The sequence below is a fragment of the Capronia coronata genome (assembly GCF_000585585.1).
Source record: "Capronia coronata CBS 617.96 chromosome Unknown acBCG-supercont1.1, whole genome shotgun sequence".
Lineage (NCBI taxonomy): Eukaryota > Fungi > Ascomycota > Eurotiomycetes > Chaetothyriales > Herpotrichiellaceae > Capronia > Capronia coronata.
In genome coordinates this window covers 2,448,644-2,468,580 of record NW_006912893.1, presented here as the reverse complement: position 1 = coordinate 2,468,580, position 19,937 = coordinate 2,448,644, and the positions used below count along the sequence as shown (strand labels likewise).

The following is a 19,937-nucleotide window of genomic DNA, read 5'->3' as shown; positions in this document are numbered from 1 at the left end:
AGCACGTAGTCCTGGGAATCAGCAGCTGAGCGTTCTTGGATTACGCCAACATGGCGTCCCCTTCAATGCTCACCAAGGCAAGACAAGTTCCTCAAATTTGCAATGCAAGAAGACTAATGTGCCATGCAGTTTGAGAGCAAAAGCAGCCGGGCGAAGGGCCTAGCATTCCATCCTAAACGACCATGGATTCTGGTCAGCTTGCACAGCAGCACGATCCAGTAAAGTACCTCACGAAAGTCGGTCGCGATATAAACTGACCGCGATATACAGGCTATGGGACTATCGAATGGGCACACTTATTGACAGATTTGAAGAGCATGATGGACCGGTTCGCGGAATCGATTTCCACAAGACACAACCCCTATTCGTTTCTGGTGGTGACGACTACAAGATCAAAGTCTGGTCGTATCAAACAAGACGTTGTCTCTTCACGCTGAATGGTCACCTCGACTACGTTAGAACAGTCTTCTTTCACCATGAATTGCCCTGGATATTGTCAGCTTCAGATGACCAAACGATCAGGATTTGGAATTGGCAGAACCGGTCGCTGAGTATGTTCATTTGTACTTTTGTCAGGCTTTATCTAACAGGGTTGCAGTCTGTACCATGACAGGCCACAACCACTACGCCATGTGCGCACAGTTCCATCCTAAAGAAGACCTCATCGTTTCCGCTTCACTCGATCAATCCGTCCGAGTTTGGGATATATCTGGGCTGCGCAAGAAGCATTCAGCACCGACTTCCTTAAGCTTCGAAGATCAGATGGCACGCGCGAATCAGCAACAAGCTGACATGTTTGGAAATACCGATGCTGTTGTTAAATTCGTTCTGGAAGGCCATGACCGAGGGGTGAACTGGGTCGCGTTCCATCCAACTTTACCTTTGATCGTTTCTGCTGGTGACGATCGCCTTGTCAAGCTATGGCGAATGAGCGAAACCAAGGCATGGGAGGTGGACACCTGTCGTGGACATTTTCAGAACGTGTCTGCATGTCTGTTCCATCCACATCAGGACCTCATCTTGTCAGTCGGTGAGGACAAGACTATCCGAGTATGGGACTTGAACAAGAGGACCTCCGTTCAGTCATTCAAACGAGAAAATGACCGCTTCTGGGTCATTGCAGCACATCCTGAAATCAACCTCTTCGCTGCAGGACATGACAATGGTGTTATGGTGTTCAAGCTCGAACGAGAGCGGCCGGCATTTTCCGTCTATCAAAACCAATTGTTCTATGTTACCAAGGACAAGCATGTCAGATCCTACGACTTCGGCAAGAACGTCGAATCACCCTCGCTGTTGTCACTTAGAAAATTTGGGAGCAATTGGGTGCCTCCAAGGACTTTGTCTTACAATCCCGCAGAGAGATCCATTCTGGTCACGTCGCCCACCGATAACGGTACTTACGAGCTCATTGCGCTGCCCCGGGATGCAACTGGTGCCACGGATCCAACTGACCTCAAGCGTGGCTCCGGCAATGCTGCGGTTTTTGTCGCGCGAAACCGATTCGCAGTGTTTACAGCCTCCACGCAACTGGTCGAGATCAAAGACTTGAGCAATTCGACAACAAAATCGTTCAAAGCTCCATCTGGCACGACTGACATCACCTACGGCGGGCCCGGCTGCCTGCTGCTCATCACTCCCACCAACGTTGTACTCTATGATATTCAGCAAAAGAAACAACTGGCAGAGCTGGCTGTGACCGGCGTCAAATACGTGTCGTGGTCCAACGACGGACTCTATGCTGCTTTGCTCAGCAAGCACAACGTGACTATCGTCAACAAGTCTCTCGAGCAGGTGAGCACGCTACATGAAACGATCAGGATCAAGAGCGCTACTTGGGACGATTCTGGAGTTCTTCTCTATTCGACGCTCAACCACATCAAGTACAGTCTGCTCAACGGCGATAATGGCATTGTGAGAACCCTGGACCAAACTGTGTATCTCATCAAGGTCAAAGGCCGCAATGTCTACTGTCTTGATAGAGCTGCCAAACCAAAAGTCCTCAGCGTCGATCCTACGGAGTACCGGTTCAAGCTTGCACTCGTGAAACGCAATTACGACGAGATGCTGCAGATCATCAAGACTTCGAGTCTTGTCGGGCAAAGCATTATTTCTTATCTCCAGAAGAAGGGTTATCCCGAGATAGCATTGCAGTTTGTGCAAGATCCGCAGACTCGATTCGAGTTAGCCATCGAATGCGGCAACCTGGAGGTGGCCACAGAGATGGCCAAAGAGCTTGACCGTCCAAAGATCTGGACCCGCCTGGGTTCTGAAGCTCTGATACACGGCAACCACCAGACTGTCGAGATGGTTTACCAGAAACTCCGCAATTTCGACAAGCTTTCGTTCCTGTATCTCTGCACGGGTGACGAAGAGAAGCTCACACGGATGTCCAAGATTGCCGAACACCGTGGAGACTTTGTTTCGCGGTTCCAGAATGCACTATATCTCGGCGATGTTGAGAGCAGGATACAGATGTTCAAAGAGATCGACCTATATCCACTTGCTTATTTGACCGCCAAAACTCATGGCTTGACTGAGGAATGTGCTTCGATACTTGAGCTATGTGGACTGACCGAGGACCAAATCTCGATGCCCGAGCCAGGTGATGGTCTTACGAAACCGAATGTTATTGTTCCAACTTATAAAGCAAACTGGCCAGTCAAAGAGGCGTCTCATTCGTCTTTCGAGAAGGCTCTGCTTGGTGAAGTCGGCGCAGCAGATGAAGATGCCGGTCCTGATCTCCTCAATGAGGACATTCCCGTTGCTACCGACGGCAATGGACTCGCCGCGGAGGACGATGCAGATGTCGTGGAAGGTTGGGACATGGGCGACGATCTCGGCATCGATACAACTGGAAATGACTCCGACTTCGTCAATGTCGACAACCCTGATGCGCCCGCTGAAGCCGCCGGTCCTGGAAGTTCAGAGGCCGACCTGTGGGCCCGAAACTCTCCTTTGGCTGCTGATCATGTTGCTGCAGGATCATTTGAGAGCGCCATGCAGCTGTTGAATCGTCAAATTGGTGCTGTCCAGTTCGAGCCACTTAAGCCGAGATTCCTGGAGATCTATCAAGCTTCCAAGACCTATCTTCCCGCGAACACTGGGTTGCCACCGATCGTCAACTATGTCCGCCGGACGATCGATGAAACCGACAGCAGAAAATTGCTTCCATGCATTCCGAAGAGCCTTGACACCTTGGCTACCGTTGACCTTCAGGAAGGCTATGCGGCAATGAGGACCAACAAGTTGGAGAGTGGTGTGGTCACCTTCCGAAACATTTTGCATTCGCTGCTCGTCAACGTCGTCAGCTCCGAAGCGCAAGTGGACGAGGCTAAGGCTCTCATTGCAAAGTCGATGGAGTACACACTTGCAATGAGCATCGAGTTGGAGAGACGTCAACTCGCAGCTGCCGGCAGTGATTCCGAGGAAGGGCTCAAGCGACAGCTGGAACTTTCTGCTTACTTCACTATGCCCAAACTCGATGTTTCCCACCGACAGTTGGCTCTTATGGCCGCTATGAAGTTGGCCTTCTCGCAGAAGCAATTCTCGAGCGCTTTATCTTTTGCAAACCGAGTTCTAGCCAACGGCGGAGCCTCCAAACTCGTTGAACAGGTTAGTACCCTATCTATATCTCTCCCCACAATTCTTACTGACCCGTTGCAGGCGAAGAAGGTCAAACAACAAGCAGAACGGTCTGGATCTAGTGACAAGATCGACATTGAATATGATCCGTTTGCCGACTTCGATGTGTGTGCAGCCTCTTACACTCCCATTTACACCGGGGCGCAGAGCGTCTCCTGCCCCTTTGATGGCTCGAAATACCACAGTCAATACAAAGGTCAAGTTTGCAGAATTTGCCAAGTCTGTGAGGTTGGCGCGGCAGCCAGTGGACTGAGACTATGGGTCAAAGGATTGTGACAGCCTGGGATGAGTCTACGATCATGAGAAAAAGCGATATTGCCCGATTGGCTCGGTGGACCTTGTCGGAGTACAGTTTCAGGTTAGAGCTCTGGACAGTAGGAGTTTTATGCTCACGCACATCATGGCAAAGGCCGTTCAGCCGTGTATGGCTGGCTCAATTCTAGATCTGAGCCGAGTATGCATCTTCATGTTGTAGAGGCGTTTTGCCCTTCTTCTTCTTATGCTGTACTGCGGCTCAGTGGTCCTGACCGTGAGCTCGACGTGAGCGCGGAATTAATCTCCACTGCGCGGGTGTAATAATTAATTGCCAAGGGATCCAGGATAGGTAGGTATTCAGCAACTTGGATTTAAAAAGGTTCTTGGGCTCTTTATGCCCACTCCCTTCACTCGATGAGCTATGAAGACGACCGTCCCTACTCTGGGCAATGGTCGTTCTTGCTCCAAAGTCTTTTCGGATGAACCAGGGTCTCTCGTTGTGCCGATCACTGTGAGACTTGTCTCGGGGCAAGCGTTGAGGTTGTCGTCCCAGTTATATGGCATACATACCTAGCCATGGTTTGCAGGTGAGCTTGTAACACGGCACCCTGATCCCTTGGAATGTCCCCTTTCATTGTTCTGTGTCTGTAATTGTCATGATGGAGAAGGTGGCAGGTAGGGTCTGAGGGCAGACGGCGAGCGCGTCGCGGTGCGGACGAGCCAGATGCGATGCCCTGCGTCGGCGTTTCGACATTGAGCAAGCGGTAAGTCTCCCCATATAGCTTGAATCCCATGCGATGGGCACGAAAGGTAGGTTATACTGCTGTTGAAAGCCCAACGGTGTAGGTATTGGTAGACTCGCCTCATCGAGGTGGATCTGCTTTCATGCCATTAGCCATATCACATGAGTCGAAACTGTTGGAGTCTCGGTGCGAAATGGTGAAAGGCATATCGACGAGCTCGACTGGCATTTGGAGGATCTCAATTCTGGAGAGATGAGTTGTTCGGATGGGAAGGCTGCTTGTCGTTGCGAGGAGAAGGACGAAGATAGTATCATGGTTATAGAGCTCGAATGAGTGAAGGAAGGAGACCCAGGTGAATCAATTACCTCGACCGCAGTCTTGCGAGATACCAGGAAGGTGTGTTGAGGAAAGCTCCCGCAAGAAGAAAGACCCAAGATCCTAAACACAGTGATTCAGTGAAATTTTCACAACAAGCAGGTAAACACAACAACTACTCGAGGTTTGTTCTCGATCTTTGTGACGCGTCTCTCCTGCGATTTCCTCTCATTCCCATCCACCATCCACCATCCACCACCCTTTGCAAGATCATCAACCCTTGCACCTCTGAGCCCTCGGCTTGTTCATTCTCATTCACAGTCAGTATTCCGCAAGCTGATAGCCAACTACCGGTATGTCGACTTCCTTTCCTACCAGAGACGTGACTGACTTTCAAGAGCAGGTAAGCCCTGCCATTGTGCTTTCTCACGCCCTCGTCCCTCTTCTGTTGGCCTGTGTCTCCCCTCCATCTCGACTCTCGTCCCTCGCAGAGCAATATGTTACTCAAGAGATTGGCTGTAGCTTTATTCTGGCGTTCTGCACTTTCCTCCAGGCCTAACTCCTTCACCTCCTTGTCTCTCACCTGGCCTCTTTTGGTCAACACCTCTGCAGCCGAACTGGGCCCTAGTACTACTCTTCGACTCTGTTTGAGATCTCCAACTCCTCGACCTTCAGCTTTCAATCAGCAGACTGTGTCGGGTCAAGAGAAACAATCCAAGCAGGTCACCTTCTTGAGAATCAAGCGCAGATCGAAAGAGCTTCATCTTCACCACAAAGTGACTGAGTGAGCCTGACCCTAACTTGTGACTCTTTTTCTCAAATTAGATCGACAATTCACCATGAGTGGCTGGGGCGCTGAACCTTCGGGTAAGACCATTCCCTTATTCCCCAGAGCACAATACCGTCTCCTTACCACAAGTGTCCTCCACCATGACTCTAATGTTGTCTCCGGGGAGGGTGATATCGCGAGCCACCGAACCTTGTTGGAAAAGACCTGAGCTATGGGTGGTCGAGGAGCATCCAATGGCCTGTCTGATCACCCTCCCTGTCCCTTGAACTCATGGTCAACTTTAAGTGAAAGAAGCAGATTGACTGACGGTTCTTAGGTTCCAACAACTGGACTGACGAGGGAGCCATGCAACCGGAGACTACAACTGACAACGCAACCAACAACGGATTTGCTGAAGGCTTCGCTGCTCAAGAGGGTGAACAAGGAGACTCCGGTGGTTTCAACGGTGGATGCCACAATTGCGGCCAAGGTAAGACCTGACCGCCACAATCATTTGCCGCAGCTGCTGACAATATTCAGAGGGACATATCGCTCGTGAATGCCCTGAGCCACGAAAGATGGGAGCTTGTTTCAATTGTGTACGTATTGATTTGTGACCTATCCTGTGCAAATACTGACATCTACAGGGTGAGGAGGGTCATGTACGGACAAATCTGCCAAATGCTCGTCCCCTTTCTCTAATCAACCCTTCATAGACCAAGGCCGAGTGTCCTGCTCCACGCAAGTTCAAGGGTGAATGTCGCAACTGCGGACAAGAAGGTGGGCAACAACCATGAAACCACAAGATATCTCGGTTGACAATCGTTGCAGGTCACATGCTCTCCGATTGTCCAACTTTTGTTGAGAAGTGCAAGAACTGCCAACAAGAAGGTGCGTGTGGCGGCAATACGATCGTCTGCATTGGACTGACACAGGCTTGCGAAATAGGTCATAACGCAATCGACTGCAAGAATCCGAGATTGATTGACAACCATCGCATCGCTGACAAGTCGGAGGACGAGGCCTGGGCACTTCTCAAGCAGGCTAGTGACGAGAAAGACATTGGCGACTTCAAAGAAGCTGTCCAGATCCTCTCCAAGGCTGCCCCTGATCTCACCTATGCTCGTCTCGAGAAAGAATTCCGCAAGCGCGATTTCAACATCTACCTCATTGCTATGGTCAGCTCCACACTGCTGCCACAAACATCCATATTTGGGAAGCTAACCTTGCCCACAGGAGAAGGATACTGGTGAGACCTGGACCAATGTCAACCTTCAGGGTGAGACTGGCAAGAAGTATGCTGTGAGCTACTTCACATCCGGTAAACCTCAGCGTCCTACACTCATCGAGAAATGGCCTGCTTCTCCTGAGGAGAACATGGATCGCCTTGCTAATGCTGGCATACCCCTCGACCGTGGTGTTGATCTCTGCCGCAATTGCGAGAAGGTCGGTCACAAGTCCAAGGACTGCCCAGAGGAGAGAATTACACGTGAACAAGTGGTTGTTATCTGCTATCTCTGTGGAGAGGCTGGTCATCGTGTTCGCGACTGTACTCAGGAGCGACAGAAGCCCGGACGCGCTTGCAGAATCTGTGAAGCCGTGGACCACATTGCCAAAGTAGGTCATTGGTGTGTCTCGGTACCTCATCCCTGGCTAATCTTCCTGCAGGAATGCCCCAATCGCGAGAAGCAGACTTGCCGTAACTGCAGTTCTGAAGATCATTTGGCTAGGGTACGTTACCCTCGTGCGGTGCGCAAACATACCAGTACTGACATAACATAGGAGTGTCCAGACCGCGAGAAGCGTACATGCCGAAAATGCGGTGAAGAGGATCACATTGCCAAAGTATGTTTTGACAATCCTCGTCCTGGCAGAAAAGTCTTCGTTCTAACGATGGTTTAGGATTGCCCGAATGCTCCGAAGAGAACCTGCAACATCTGTGACGCTGAAGACCACATGGCTAGGGTAATTTGTCACTTGAAGTCCTCTTAAGGTATTATACTTTACTGACAAACATGCCCTCTGCAGGACTGCCCCAAGAAAGATGAAGCGGGACCACGCCCTCGGAAGGACTATAGCCAGGTTGTCTGCAGTCTCTGGTAAGGGCAGAGCTGACCTCTACACATAATCACACGTTGCTAATTTGTTGGTCTCAGTGAGCAGAAAGGACATGGTCGTGCCAGATGTCCCAAGGCTGTGCCAGGAGCAGGAGAGAACGGTGCAGTCAAGGCCGTCGATGAAGCTCCAATTGGCAATGGATGGGCGGGTACTCAGAACACCGGCACTGCGCAAGCAGAGTGGGAAGAGGGTGCAGCATCGACCGTTGCGGCTCCAGCTCCAAATGCTCCCGCCTGGTAGGTGCAACAGGGTATTCCAGAGGATCGATATTTGGTTGCCAAAGTCGACCGAGAATGCCACTGCATGACCCCACAGCAGAAGAAGTCACCATCATCCTGGGCCGCTGTCGACAACGGAGGAGAGTGTGACCCGACCACAGAGCTCTAGTATGAGGAGAGAAAGACACGAGAAGTAGGCCGAGCATCCTAGACGGAGCTATCCAAACAAGACTGTCCACAGATTCAGTCAGCTCTTGACATGGCAGGAATGAGACTCGGCTCCTACGGCTCAGATAGCTATCAAGAAAAGAAACACAGATGCTGTATCACAAGTCCTAAGTCTTTTCTACCAGTATTCACATTCAAACGGGACAAAGACATCAAACCTGCAGTTGAGGAACGCCATCGCTTTCAGTCCAGTAGACAGACTTACGTCTCACAGTTGGGTATAATCATGTCTCATAGTTCTGTTGAACCATCTATCTTGGTACAGAAATGCTGTATGCTAACTATTGGAACCGCCGCCTCCTCCCCCCGTCGACATGACCCATCAAGCCGCGCCACCGCCACCGGTCTCGCTACCGTATCCTTGGCCGCTGCCTTTGATGGGCGTCCACGACAGGACCCCAACCTCCCCGAAGCTCCCCTTCCTCCTCCCGCTCCTCCTCCGGACGGGGAGGATAGAGATACCCACCACCACCGTCGACGCCGCCGCCACCGCCACTAGCACGACCAGCACGAACAGTCGCCCTCGCGGGGGACTTCCCACCGGCGACCACCGCGGTATGCACATTGCGGATATGCTCGGCGCGGTGGTCCTTGCGGGTGAACCCATTGGTGCCTTTCCTATTACACTCGCGCACGACGCAGTCGAGGTAGACGCCTTCGTGGCGCGACTTGATGTGTCTCTTGAGGTCGGCATTGCGGCTGAAGAAGTGCGTCGGGTTGTTGTGTTCGTCGCGGCACTCGGGGTAGAGACAGCATGGGCGGTCTCGGGGTCTGTATGAGAAAGTTAGTGATCAGTGATCAGCCAGCCGAATTAAAAGAAAGAAGGAAGGAAGAAGAGAGAGGGAATAAAGAAGGAAGGAAGAAGAGAGAGCCCTTGATGCAAATAGGCTAGATAGAGCACGGGAAATGCGAAAGTCTCGCAAGAGGAGAAACACGCGTCTGTAAGGGAAAGAGGAGGGTATGGTTGATAACGATAGAGATAGTGGAAACCCTCCGCTGTAACGAAGGAGAAAGAAGACGAACGAGGGAGGGAGGAATAAGAGATTAAAGACGACGACGACGGCCACCACCACCACCACCACCACCACCACAACGCCGCCGCGAACCGTGACACCCGGGGGATACAAGACGAGACATAACAAAACACTTGACCTTTTGTTGCGCACGGTACTCGACCCTTCGTCCGTGGGGCCCACGACTGTGCTGCTGCCAGGCACCACCACGTCTTGCTCGTCACTGGAGCTTGCCGTGTTCGGCAGCGTGCCCCAGGCAGGCAAAGGGAGCTGGCCCATGGCGGGCAGCATTTCTGGTTGGGGGGCATATGGATGTTGAATCCCCCTCCCAAGATGGCCATTTCCTATCACATAGGAGGACCCCGTCGCCATCGCCGGCATCGCCGTGCTCGCCGTTGTGTATTGGGGATGATACACCATCGTCTGGGCCGGCATGGGACCCCCCATATACCCCATTTGCCCGTTGAAGGGCGGCGACGATGTAGACGAGGTCGTCGTCGAGTCTGAGTGGTAGGGCAGCTGTGTTGGTGAGATCTGGCCGTAGGCGTAGCCGCAGCCGTTACCGCCGTTGCCACCCACCGCAGCATCGTAAGACCCCGACCCGGTAGGGCTGATGGTCGTCGTTCCCTGGGGCCAATATTCCATCCCCATCTCCATTGCCACTGCCATCCCCTTCCCCATTCCCATCCTCATTTCCATGCCCACCCTCATGCGGGACACGCTGTCACCAAACCTTGGTTGTGCGTCAAATGGCAGCGGGGAGGGTTTATAGCCGCCAGCGTATTGAGGAGCGCCTTGCTGCTGAGGAGCTCCTGTGGCAGGTGTGCTCCAAAAGGTCATGTTGGGATAGTCCACTTCCTCCTGGCCATATGTCTGTTGAGGGGGCTGCGCGTAGACGAAAGTGGCGGTTGAGAAGTCCATTTCGCGAGAGGAGACGACTTCGGCCGAGAGCGTAGATGTAGATGTAGATGTAGAGGGAGGCTAAGAGAAGGAGGATTTGAAGCTGTCGAGGGAGTGAATGTGCATATTGCAGGGCAATAGACGCAGGATTCAGGATGTTGTCACATCTCTAGCTGAGGGGGAGTTGCTTTTGAGGTCGAAAGCCGGCAGAGAATAGTCGAAAAGAGCGAGAGATGTACTGGAGGTCCTCGCCGCTCGGACTGTGAACCAGTGTATGTTCGAACGGGCGGGCTGTGGCGAATGACGAATGGGAGACGATCCAGGATGAGAAACTGTGTTGTTACTACCGGAAAGAGACTAGGACATCAGCACACGGAGAGCCTATTAGACAGGAGCCATGGGAGAGGTGACAACCCGGTCGGGCATTTGAGAGGATAACGTGTCGCTGACGGTGTCGGTGACGGAAAGAGCAAGAAGGTTTCTCGAGATTAGCTTTGAGGATCGGGTCCCGATGACTGATGAGGACTCAGAAGTCGGTGTAGAGGTCTGGATTCGCATTGCAACCCGGATGATGCGCCGTGCAGCGTGCAGTTTGCAGCGTCGATGAACCTTCGAGCAGGCGGAACCGGTTCGTCCAGTATTCCATTCCACGTGTAGAAGCAGCAACCTGACTGCACGAGGGAGGGATGTCACTTGGGGAGATAGAGGATGGACATACATACGGACCAATCGATGACATCTTTGGGGGCGAGGCTACTTACAAGGCTCACCTCTTTACAAGAACCATCCATCGGCCAGTAACGTTGTCGACCTCGTCGCGATTCGCTGCCCTCGGGTTTGTAGTTGTAGGTTGGTGGTCCCGGACGGACAATTGCAGCTGGAATCCGTCCCAAAGCGTAATCAAGGAGGAGGGTGCAAACAAAGTCACGTCGACCTGTGCATGGGACCTTGACAGAGGCTCTGGTGAATGTGACCAGTCAGTCGACCTACAGCCTCATCCGTCGTGTAGGAACCAGGAGCTGGTCAAGGACGTGCACGACACTAGGAGAAGTCAATAAGAGGTCGATCGTAATCCATGGGAAACTATGGTCGGGATACAAAAGTAGGCATCGGTCAAGGTGTGGTCCATGGCACTGCAGTTGGACTGTAAGGCTGTTGTTTCCAGTGGACGGCGGGAGCAAGGTCGGCAGTGTCTGCAGGTATCATGGCTTTCTTTTCTGCATGGTTGCCTTTTCGATTGCAGCCATGGGAATGCTTCTGTATTCACCTAGCCTAGGGATGCGCCGATGCTAATAGAGACTGTGGGAAGTGGGAAAAGGCAGGACCTTGCGTTCGTTGGAGGCTGATGAACAAGCAAGCGAAGTGACCAGGGTCCCTTGCCAGCGTTGATACTTTGAGGCGTCGCCTGATTGGTGTTAGCCAGTGCAATATCATGAGGACCTACCCAGTACTGCCCAGTCTGGTTGCCTTTCCTAGCCGCAAACAACAGACTCAGCCCCTCTCGCTCCCTCTCTTCCTCTCTTTCTCGACACGCCTCGTCGCGAGCCGCCCGCCGCGAACTGCTGAGTGTTGCGTGCTCGGGGTGGTGATCCTGCTGTGACACAGAAAGTGAGGCGGAGCGCCAGGGTGCCATCCGCGGGCGGAAGAAATATTAGTCAAACCGATGCGTGCAACACTCGGCGCGCAGATTGCGCGAACTGGTCTGTGTGTTAGACGGAGACGAAGTCCGAGTCAGAAGCAAATACGCAAGGAAATAAATGACAGGGAGCAAGGCTTTGAAGTCTGGAAAGGAGCTCTGTTGACTCAGACAGTCTTCGACAGGTACGGAGGAAACCCTCTTGGTCTGCGAAGAAAGATTGCATGCATGTGAGCATGCAGCAGGTCGTCGGACAGCGTGCTGCCACCGAACTACCCTACAAGTCGTCTTCGAGGAATTTGTACAAGAACTTGAAGTCCGCCTTCCGCCGATTCATCCTGCAGGATGTTAGCATAACCCGACCAGGGACGCGACCCAGAATATCTTACCAAGTACTCTCATAATCGAAGAACCGATACGTTCCCTGTTCGAATTCTTCCGTGATCTGTTTGGGCTCTTCATGCCGCTGGAACCATGTTTGATATTGCTTGTGAAACCGCCAACTCTGGTTTTTCAGGGCGCGCGCTGCCAACCACTGCTGGTATGTGTTCTGCCGGTAGTAGAAGATGTAGAACAGGGTGTCCGTTTCCAGTCTCTGGTTGTCGTACAAGGCGGGATCATCGAAGATTGGAAGTACATCCTGAGGATAGTGCGCCGGGGTATTGTACTTGAATGTTGGTCGGTAATGTTGAGGTCGATCGCTATCCGATGGCTCGGGACATGTCTCTTGCGAAGCTTGGAGCAGGCGGGCCAACTGAGAAGGTGGTTGAGCGGCTCGACTCTTGGTCGTCTCAAATGAGTCGAGGAGGTCTTGGAGACCAGGAGGCAGGTGATATATCGACTCTACGGTAGAAGGGTCCTCGTGAGCATCACCATTTGTCGTCGGCAGTTCATCCGCTATCACAGGCTCTTGAACTGCCACCGAGTTCTCCATTGCAGGCGTGGGAGGAATACTACTGGGTACGCTAGCAGCCGGGGCACTGGTGGAGCTGAGTGTAGGCGACTTGGAATGGCTGGAGTGGTCTTGCGATGTTGCCGAAGACTCCACGGTCACAGGACCAGGTCTGGGCGAGGCTGTCTTTTCCACCGGTTGCGCGGGCGCTGGGGCTGGTGAACTGGTTGCAGACGTCTTGTTCGGCGCCGGCAGGGCGTGAGATGCAGTGGTCGAGTTCGCGCCCACTGGCGGAGGAAGAGGAGCAATGCCCACTCCTGTCTTGTCGCTTGCTGCGGCCGCGGCCGCGGCTGATGCATACTTTAATGTCTCGCCAGGCGGTCGATTCGGTATTGGCGCCGGTTTCATCGTGGTGTCTTTGGGTATTGATGGTGGCGGAGGCATGGTGTTTAGAGTCGCGAGGGCTGGGAGTGGTGATTTGAGCTGGGTTGATGGTCGTCGGGTCGCCGGATGCTCGACTTTGGGCTTCTTGATCGGAGCGGGTTCTGGTTCATTGTCTTCCTGCACAGACTGTGTGTCCTGGGAAGACATGTGATCCACCTCGTTACTCAGACCAAACTGCGCCTCTTCGCCGTCAAGGTTGAGGTCGTCATAAATGCCTTCGTAGGCCTCAGCGTCGAAGTCGGGCTCGCGGCCTTCTCTGACCACCTCTTCAATCTCACCCTTGATCACAGTCACCAAATCATTGTCCAGGTTGCCATTCTGAAGTGATCGGAGGACCAGTTGCAATCGGGATTCGTGCCATTTGTACGTTTCGGTCACGGCCTCAATCTCCGCAAGTCGATCGGCCTTACTGTTATCTCTTTGTTTCTTCTTGAGAGCAGCTTGTAAGATGTTCGCTTCCGGTTCAAGTTCCTCAGTCAGGATCCGATTGATTTCGTCCAGTTGCTCCGACAAGAAGTCGCAGAGTTCCTCCCGTTCCTTCTCCTTGGGATCTAGTTTGGCATTTTGTGATAACCCCTCTTTCGAGAATGCTTTCGTCTTCATCTCCTTCTCCACGGCTTTGAAGATTTCCATACACTGTGTAGCCGGTCAGTGGTGACATGGTACGAGGGGACGTTGATCTTACTTTCTCTATCCGCTTCCGCTGTTCGAGTAAGGCACTCTTGTCTTTGATCTCGTTGCCGGCCGCCCAAGTCTTTATCTGATCTCGGGATCTTTGTAATTTCTTGATCTCTTTCTTGAGGTTGTCTTCCAGTTTCTCCTTCTGCGCCGCATTCTGTGAGGAGTAGATCTTCTCGTAAATGCTCTCGAACGCTTGGATTCCTTCATCGACCTTCTTGAACGTCTTGTCGATCTCTTGCTGGGTCTTCCGGGACGCCATGGCGGTCTACTGGTCGGATGTGTCTCCGGAGGTATGGGAGGTGTGATGGAGAGGCGGACGAAGGGTTCAATGGGTAGGCATTCGCCAAACTATCGTTTGCAACTTGAAACCAGCCCTGGCTTGCCGCGCGCCTCGATGGCTGCGATTCCAACTGCGGTCACATTATCGATCTGCACTAGTCCATTTTAGGACATATTGGCTTGGCAGCTCGATCCCAGCCTCAACAATCATGTGATCGACGCCAATTCCAATACTTCAGGTTGTCTGTTGGACTACGGCTACAATTTGTGGAAACCCTCCTGCTTCTGCCTGTCTCAGTTCTGCCAGAGACATGTTCAGGAGAAAGAGTGCTGGAGATAATCTCTTGGTAGGCAAACGCGGCTAGCCAATGTAGTGGTTGGGATGTCGCTACCATGGTCCGCCGTAGGTCAACTATAGTACGGAGCACAAGAGCACATCACGCACCTTGGCGTTCTAGATTCCCGCCGCTTGATTGAAATGTGAGCGAGGAAACCTCTGAACAGCACGGTACCTTAGACGACGTTCCGCATTGGCTTCGCCCGGTGGCTTTGGGTTTCAGGGCTCTTAGAGCGTGGCACCAGCGGTAGAAGAGTCTGTTGTCACGTCGAAAATGAAGGCGATATTGCAACGGGTGCTATCCAGTTCTGTCACGGTCAACGAGCAAGTTGTCTCGGCCATCGGAAAAGGAGTGCTGGTTCTCGCCGCGATCGGCCCCAACGATACCAAGAAAGATGCCGAGTCAATGGGATCGAAGATCTTGAAAATGAAATTATGGCCCGACGACAATGGAGTCAACTGGAAGAAGAGCGTCCAGGACATTGAAGGCGACGTCCTTTGCGTTTCGCAATTCACTTTGCTGGCTTCCACCAAGAAGGGCAACAAGCCTGACTTCCACGGGGCAGCGAAGCCGGAGGTCGCAAAGGAACTCTATGACTATTTCGTGTCTCGCGTCCGCAGTCAGTATCCTGCTGGAAAAGTGGAGGACGGCGTCTTCCAGGCTATGATGCAGGTCAGCCTCGTCAACGATGGACCAGTATGTCGAAACCACGCATGGATATCATCTGGACCGGGCTAGCAGAAATGCAATACTAACTAGGCCAGGTCACACTCGAGATCGATACCAGTCCTGCTAAGAAGGATTCGGTCGCAAGTACCAAAGTCACTAATACACCAGCGTCAACTCCCACACCACAAGACCAGGACTGAACTGGTCAGACCTAGGATGCCACATGTTTGAACGCTTGGCCGGAGCCGCTTGGTTATGTCACTCTCGTGTCGACAATCAAGTTCCTCGGCCTTGGTCCTTGCGACCGTGACGATCGAGCAGATAAAGGAGAAGCCCGTCAACCACGATAAAGAAGACGTTTAGGACCAGCGGTGTTCGACGCCAACAATTTATTTATCCCGTACGTAACGCGAGCTCATCTCAGGAACAGCGGGGCAAGACGTCCGTTCGTCCTGGGACGCATAGCTGCCTCTTCTGGCCTAAAGGCGCGCTGTCGTCACGTCTGTCATTGGTGGCAGCGCCAGAAGCCTTATCATCGAACACCCACCCCAGCTCCTATGCGACTCTATCTACGCAAATCCAATTGCCGGAGACAAAATCGAGGGAACACCTTAGACTAAGGAACCCGAACTTATGCCTATCGCAGATCCCTGAGGGGTAACCTACAACGGGCATGCCCCGCAAAGCCATAAACAAAGGAACGATAGGAGGATATGTTGATGCCCGCCGGCCGCGAAAGCAACCACTTCTATGATCTTTGAACAACCATCCTGCCTTGCAAGTAGTTATTACTACAGCTTGCTGCCAGTCCGTCCGTAAATTCCGTCTTCAAAAGCCGCTCACGGAAAGGGAAACATGCCTGGACCGATCAGAACCGCCGTGAAAGTCGACCTTGACAAGCCGGCGAAGGACCAGCCTTATCTGCATGTGAGAACGGCCCAATATACCTTCCAGGACATGTGACTGACTGCCCTAAAGAACAGATGGCATCCTGATGGTACGCGGTCTTCTGGATAAGCCGTCACCTTTGACTGAGATCATGCCTAGTACCCTTCTGCGGAACCATCAAGAACGGAGAGACAGTGAAGATCGAGTGCATCGACTGGACCGGAGGACAGATCAAGGACAACGACAGTGCCGACGACGTGAAGAATGTCGACCTGACCCAGATCCACTACCTGTCCGGTCCGTTTGAAATCGAGACGGCCGAGCCGGGCGATGTTCTTCTCGTGGAGATCCAAGACGTCCAACCGTTCCAGGACCACCCGTGGGGGTTCACGGGGATCTTCCACAAGGACAACGGCGGCGGGTTCTTGGACGAGCTTTACCCTGAAGCGTAAGGATTCCTTGCAATCTACCTTTCGTTGAGAACATGAAAAGAAAGAAAAAGAACAAGAGAAGGAAGATCTTGAATATAGTCTTGTCCATCGCTTATACTTTGGTGTGACACAGAGCCAAAGCAATCTGGGACTTCGAAGGCATCTTCTGCTCATCACGCCACATCCCCGGCGTGCGCTTCGCCGGCCTCATCCATCCAGGCATTCTGGGATGTGCACCATCGCCCGAGATCCTAGCCGAATGGAACAAGCGGGAAGGAGAGCTGATTTCGACCACCTCGCTCGAGCGCATCGTCGCGCAACCCCCCAACGCCACGAACGTGCACGCCGGCTCAGCCGACGACGAAACCAAAACCAAAATCGGGAAAGAAGGCGCCCGCACCATCCCCGGCCGCCCCGAGCACGGCGGGAACTGTGACATCAAGAACCTGTCGCGCGGAAGCAAAGTATACTTGCCCGTGCATGTCAAGGGCGCCAAGTTCTCCGTGGGAGACTTGCACTTTTCTCGTAAGTTTGGAACCCCCTGATCTGCTGGCCTTCTCTTGTGTTTGTGTTCTTTCTTCTCCTTGCTCGCCCAGAGACCCGTCAACCCTCCAACTGACACATTACATCACAGAGGGCGACGGTGAAATCTCCTTTTGCGGCGCCATCGAGATCGCCGGCATCATCACCGTCAAGGTCGAAGTGATCAAAGACGGCCAGGCCAAGCTCGGCATGGTCGGCGGCAAATCGCCCATCTACATCCCCGGCCCTGTCCAGCCGCAATTCAGCCCGGGCCGCATGCTCTACTTCGAAGGCTTCAGCGTCGACGAGCAAGGCAAGCAGCACTACCTGGACACCACGGTCGCCTATCGCCAGTCTTGCTTGCGCGTCATCGAGTATCTCAAACGTTTCGGCTACAGTGACTATCAGATCTACTTGATGCTCAGCTGTATCCCGATCGAGGGTCATGTCGCTGGTATTGTCGATGTGAGTGTTCCCCCTTGCTTGATACTGTGTCGTCTACTTGTCTTGCGCCTCGCTGTTTATGACAATCCTTCCCACATGCCCATCACCCAGGACTGTTCATGTTGATATATAACTAATCAATGTCGATGATAGATCCCCAATGCATGCACCACCATCGGTTTGCCAATGGATATCTTCTCGTTCGACATCTCTCCCTCGGCCGAGGCGAAGAAGATGGACTTGGGATCTTGCGCGATGGCCAGCAAGTAACCCGACCGATGACACCTGAAGCACCAGCATGTCATGGCACAGATTGCCGCTATGATATTGTCTTTGTGAGAGTCGGGATAGCATCCAGGAAAGGATGGGAGAGCAAAGAAAGCAGAGAAGGGAAGAGTACATCTTACCATTTCACGGACTTGAACAATTCTACAATGTCATTTACACTATCATGTTGGAGAAGACTCTCAGCTCACGAGTCACGCGTCATGAAGAGAGATGACCGATTCAATGATAATAAGCCGATGAGCTCAACAAAGGACTAATTTTCCCGTTGGTGTTGGTGGACCTCTTGGGTTCTGCTTTGTATAAAGTATGTGATTTCGTCCATCTTGATGCTACGCCGGAATCGAAGCGGCCTCACTATTCTAAGAGAAAACTATACTTCCCGACGCTTCTCGCATAAGATGTCGGTGGCAGCCTTGATATCGAAAGGATAGGCACCAGACGTCCTAGAGCAACTTTCCGCGATATGTAGATATGCTCTGCTCGCCCACTTCCTGTTGCTGCTGCCCTAGTGTGCCCGAGCCTCTACCCGAAAACGATGTGCTGAGATATATGTAATAGGATAAGGAACTCGTGGTCACTTGCCTCGTCAGTTCGCGCGGCAGGGCACTGCGCTGCACAAAATATGAAAAGTCGGCATCCTACCTCTCAGACGTCTTTCACCACGCTCGGTAATCAAGGGTGAAAACTCCATTGGCGCCACGAACGACGTTCCCATCGAGGCTTTTCTGCCACTGGGATGTAGTCATTTGGGAATGTGAACCTCACGAATCATTTAAACTCCTTGAATCTTCTGAACGCACCGAGCGTCAGGGTTTGAGTCACCGGATGAGGCTGCAAGCCTGGTGCACGGCGAGGGAGGCAGCTGGTCTCCAGACAGGGCGGTCCAGTAGAAGGAGTAAAGTGGCACGCCCCGGGTAGAAGCCCAGACTTTTTGCTGTTATAGGAAGATCTGCTGTTGGGTCGATTTTCAAGGTGTTGTAGGTCTGCCAGACCGATAGAGCCTACCCATTCGAGATAAGCTCCCAGTATGCAGCCACACAGACGTCACCGAAGGTGTTATCCAGCTGAAGAGGCCATCTTGTAGCTTTGCCTTTGAGAAGAATACGTGAGCCCGTGTGCAGCTCAGGCCATGTGGTCCTTAGGGTAGTGAATCCCTTCTGATGCTGTTCCGGAAGCAGCCATTGCGAGGCATTCTCGTCGACAACAATAACGAAGCGACCGCTTTTATCCTTCACCACCTTTCTAACATTGATGGTCAGCTCGGGGTTCGTCGCGGCTTGTGACTCCTGTGCGGCAACGTGAAGAACCCAGTTCCGCACCAGGTCTGCACTGCCGCCAGAGACGTAGTCACCCTTCCCCTTACGTCGTGACGGGGAGAAGACATCGGGTAATACTGGAGCACTTGTAGCTGGCGTTGGTTGAAAACCGTCCGAGGCAGACTTAAAGACCGTCCTAGAGAGCGGGGTCGCATCTGCCATGGCGGTAGTTGTGCCTCGAAACCTAATTGCTCTGTTTGACTCGTTCGTCTCAGGCGTCTTCGAGGCGAGATCAATGTTGTCTTCCAGCTCCGACTCCGAAGCAGGTATTCCCATATCATCATATGCATCGTCTTGACTAAGATCGTCCACCTCTGGAGAGGACGAGATAGTGATTGTCCGGACTGGCCCAACCTCGGGATGGGAGACTTTGCGTCTTTTGACAACTGGGGTGATAAATCTGTTCCGATGCAGCAAGGGTGACGTTCTTTCGAGCTCGTCATGCTCGACCTCAATGGCATCTTGCGCATGGGCACCGACGCGACCCTTTGGCAGAACGGACGTATCGTCGTCGTCATCATCATCGAAGGTTGTCTGGATGTCATCTTTCTCTCCACGAATCCCTAGATGAAAGCGTGGTGTCGCGCCAAAGGGCGAGGCCGCAACAGGCTGCGTCGATCGCGAGGGCTGAAATACGTTCCTCTGGTTTGAGGAACGGATGGAGGACGTAGCACCAGAGGAGGATGGAGGGAGAAAACGTCTGGTAGGTGCGGGAGTCTGGAAACCGTCAATGCAGGCCTCAACTTACCAGAACGGCGAGTATTACTTTTTGAGCAGGAGCGTTGTCCATGTCTGTACTACTGGTAGACGCAATTGCCTCGCATGACTGGCGAGAGTATTTTTAAGGCCCCTCGATACAACCCAGGGAAGAATAGGAAGATGTTGAGCGCGAGGAAGAGTTGCGA

General features: G+C 52.7%; 7 protein-coding genes across 7 annotated transcripts; 4 read left to right on the top strand and 3 right to left on the bottom strand.

Moving 5' to 3' along the window:
* Nucleotides 1-123: 123 nt before the first annotated feature.
* Nucleotides 124-3,921, top strand: A1O1_00870 (coatomer protein complex, subunit alpha (xenin); the record flags this gene model as incomplete). Its single annotated transcript, XM_007721785.1, has 4 exons — nucleotides 124-218; nucleotides 271-551; nucleotides 599-3,615; nucleotides 3,667-3,921. 4 exons carry the CDS (start codon nucleotides 124-126, stop codon nucleotides 3,919-3,921), a joined length of 3,648 nt encoding a protein of 1,215 aa, XP_007719975.1.
* Nucleotides 3,922-6,093: 2,172 nt separating this feature from the next.
* On the top strand, nucleotides 6,094-8,085 carry A1O1_00869 (uncharacterized protein; the record flags this gene model as incomplete). Its single annotated transcript, XM_007721784.1, has 12 exons — nucleotides 6,094-6,217; nucleotides 6,268-6,326; nucleotides 6,375-6,389; nucleotides 6,444-6,507; nucleotides 6,559-6,618; nucleotides 6,676-6,905; nucleotides 6,964-7,344; nucleotides 7,396-7,458; nucleotides 7,510-7,605; nucleotides 7,651-7,692; nucleotides 7,756-7,826; nucleotides 7,884-8,085. 12 exons carry the CDS (start codon nucleotides 6,094-6,096, stop codon nucleotides 8,083-8,085), a joined length of 1,407 nt encoding a protein of 468 aa, XP_007719974.1.
* Nucleotides 8,086-8,641: 556 nt separating this feature from the next.
* Nucleotides 8,642-10,225, bottom strand: A1O1_00868 (uncharacterized protein; the record flags this gene model as incomplete). Its single annotated transcript, XM_007721783.1, has 2 exons — nucleotides 8,642-9,062; nucleotides 9,315-10,225. The coding sequence occupies 2 exons, from the start codon at nucleotides 10,223-10,225 to the stop codon at nucleotides 8,642-8,644; spliced, it is 1,332 nt and encodes a 443-aa protein (XP_007719973.1).
* A 1,892-nt stretch (nucleotides 10,226-12,117) lies between these two features.
* A1O1_00867 (uncharacterized protein) lies at nucleotides 12,118-14,116 on the bottom strand (the record flags this gene model as incomplete). The annotated part of the gene is made up of 3 exons (XM_007721782.1): nucleotides 12,118-12,178; nucleotides 12,230-13,812; nucleotides 13,862-14,116. 3 exons carry the CDS (start codon nucleotides 14,114-14,116, stop codon nucleotides 12,118-12,120), a joined length of 1,899 nt encoding a protein of 632 aa, XP_007719972.1.
* Nucleotides 14,117-14,747: 631 nt separating this feature from the next.
* On the top strand, nucleotides 14,748-15,343 carry A1O1_00866 (D-tyrosyl-tRNA(Tyr) deacylase; the record flags this gene model as incomplete). Its single annotated transcript, XM_007721781.1, has 2 exons — nucleotides 14,748-15,170; nucleotides 15,239-15,343. The coding sequence occupies 2 exons, from the start codon at nucleotides 14,748-14,750 to the stop codon at nucleotides 15,341-15,343; spliced, it is 528 nt and encodes a 175-aa protein (XP_007719971.1).
* A 655-nt stretch (nucleotides 15,344-15,998) lies between these two features.
* On the top strand, nucleotides 15,999-17,698 carry A1O1_00865 (formamidase; the record flags this gene model as incomplete). Its single annotated transcript, XM_007721780.1, has 6 exons — nucleotides 15,999-16,070; nucleotides 16,122-16,140; nucleotides 16,191-16,479; nucleotides 16,596-16,987; nucleotides 17,097-17,449; nucleotides 17,582-17,698. 6 exons carry the CDS (start codon nucleotides 15,999-16,001, stop codon nucleotides 17,696-17,698), a joined length of 1,242 nt encoding a protein of 413 aa, XP_007719970.1.
* Nucleotides 17,699-18,717: 1,019 nt separating this feature from the next.
* Nucleotides 18,718-19,822, bottom strand: A1O1_00864 (uncharacterized protein; the record flags this gene model as incomplete). The annotated part of the gene is made up of 2 exons (XM_007721779.1): nucleotides 18,718-19,749; nucleotides 19,781-19,822. The coding sequence occupies 2 exons, from the start codon at nucleotides 19,820-19,822 to the stop codon at nucleotides 18,718-18,720; spliced, it is 1,074 nt and encodes a 357-aa protein (XP_007719969.1).
* Between the last annotated feature and the right edge of the window lie 115 nt (nucleotides 19,823-19,937).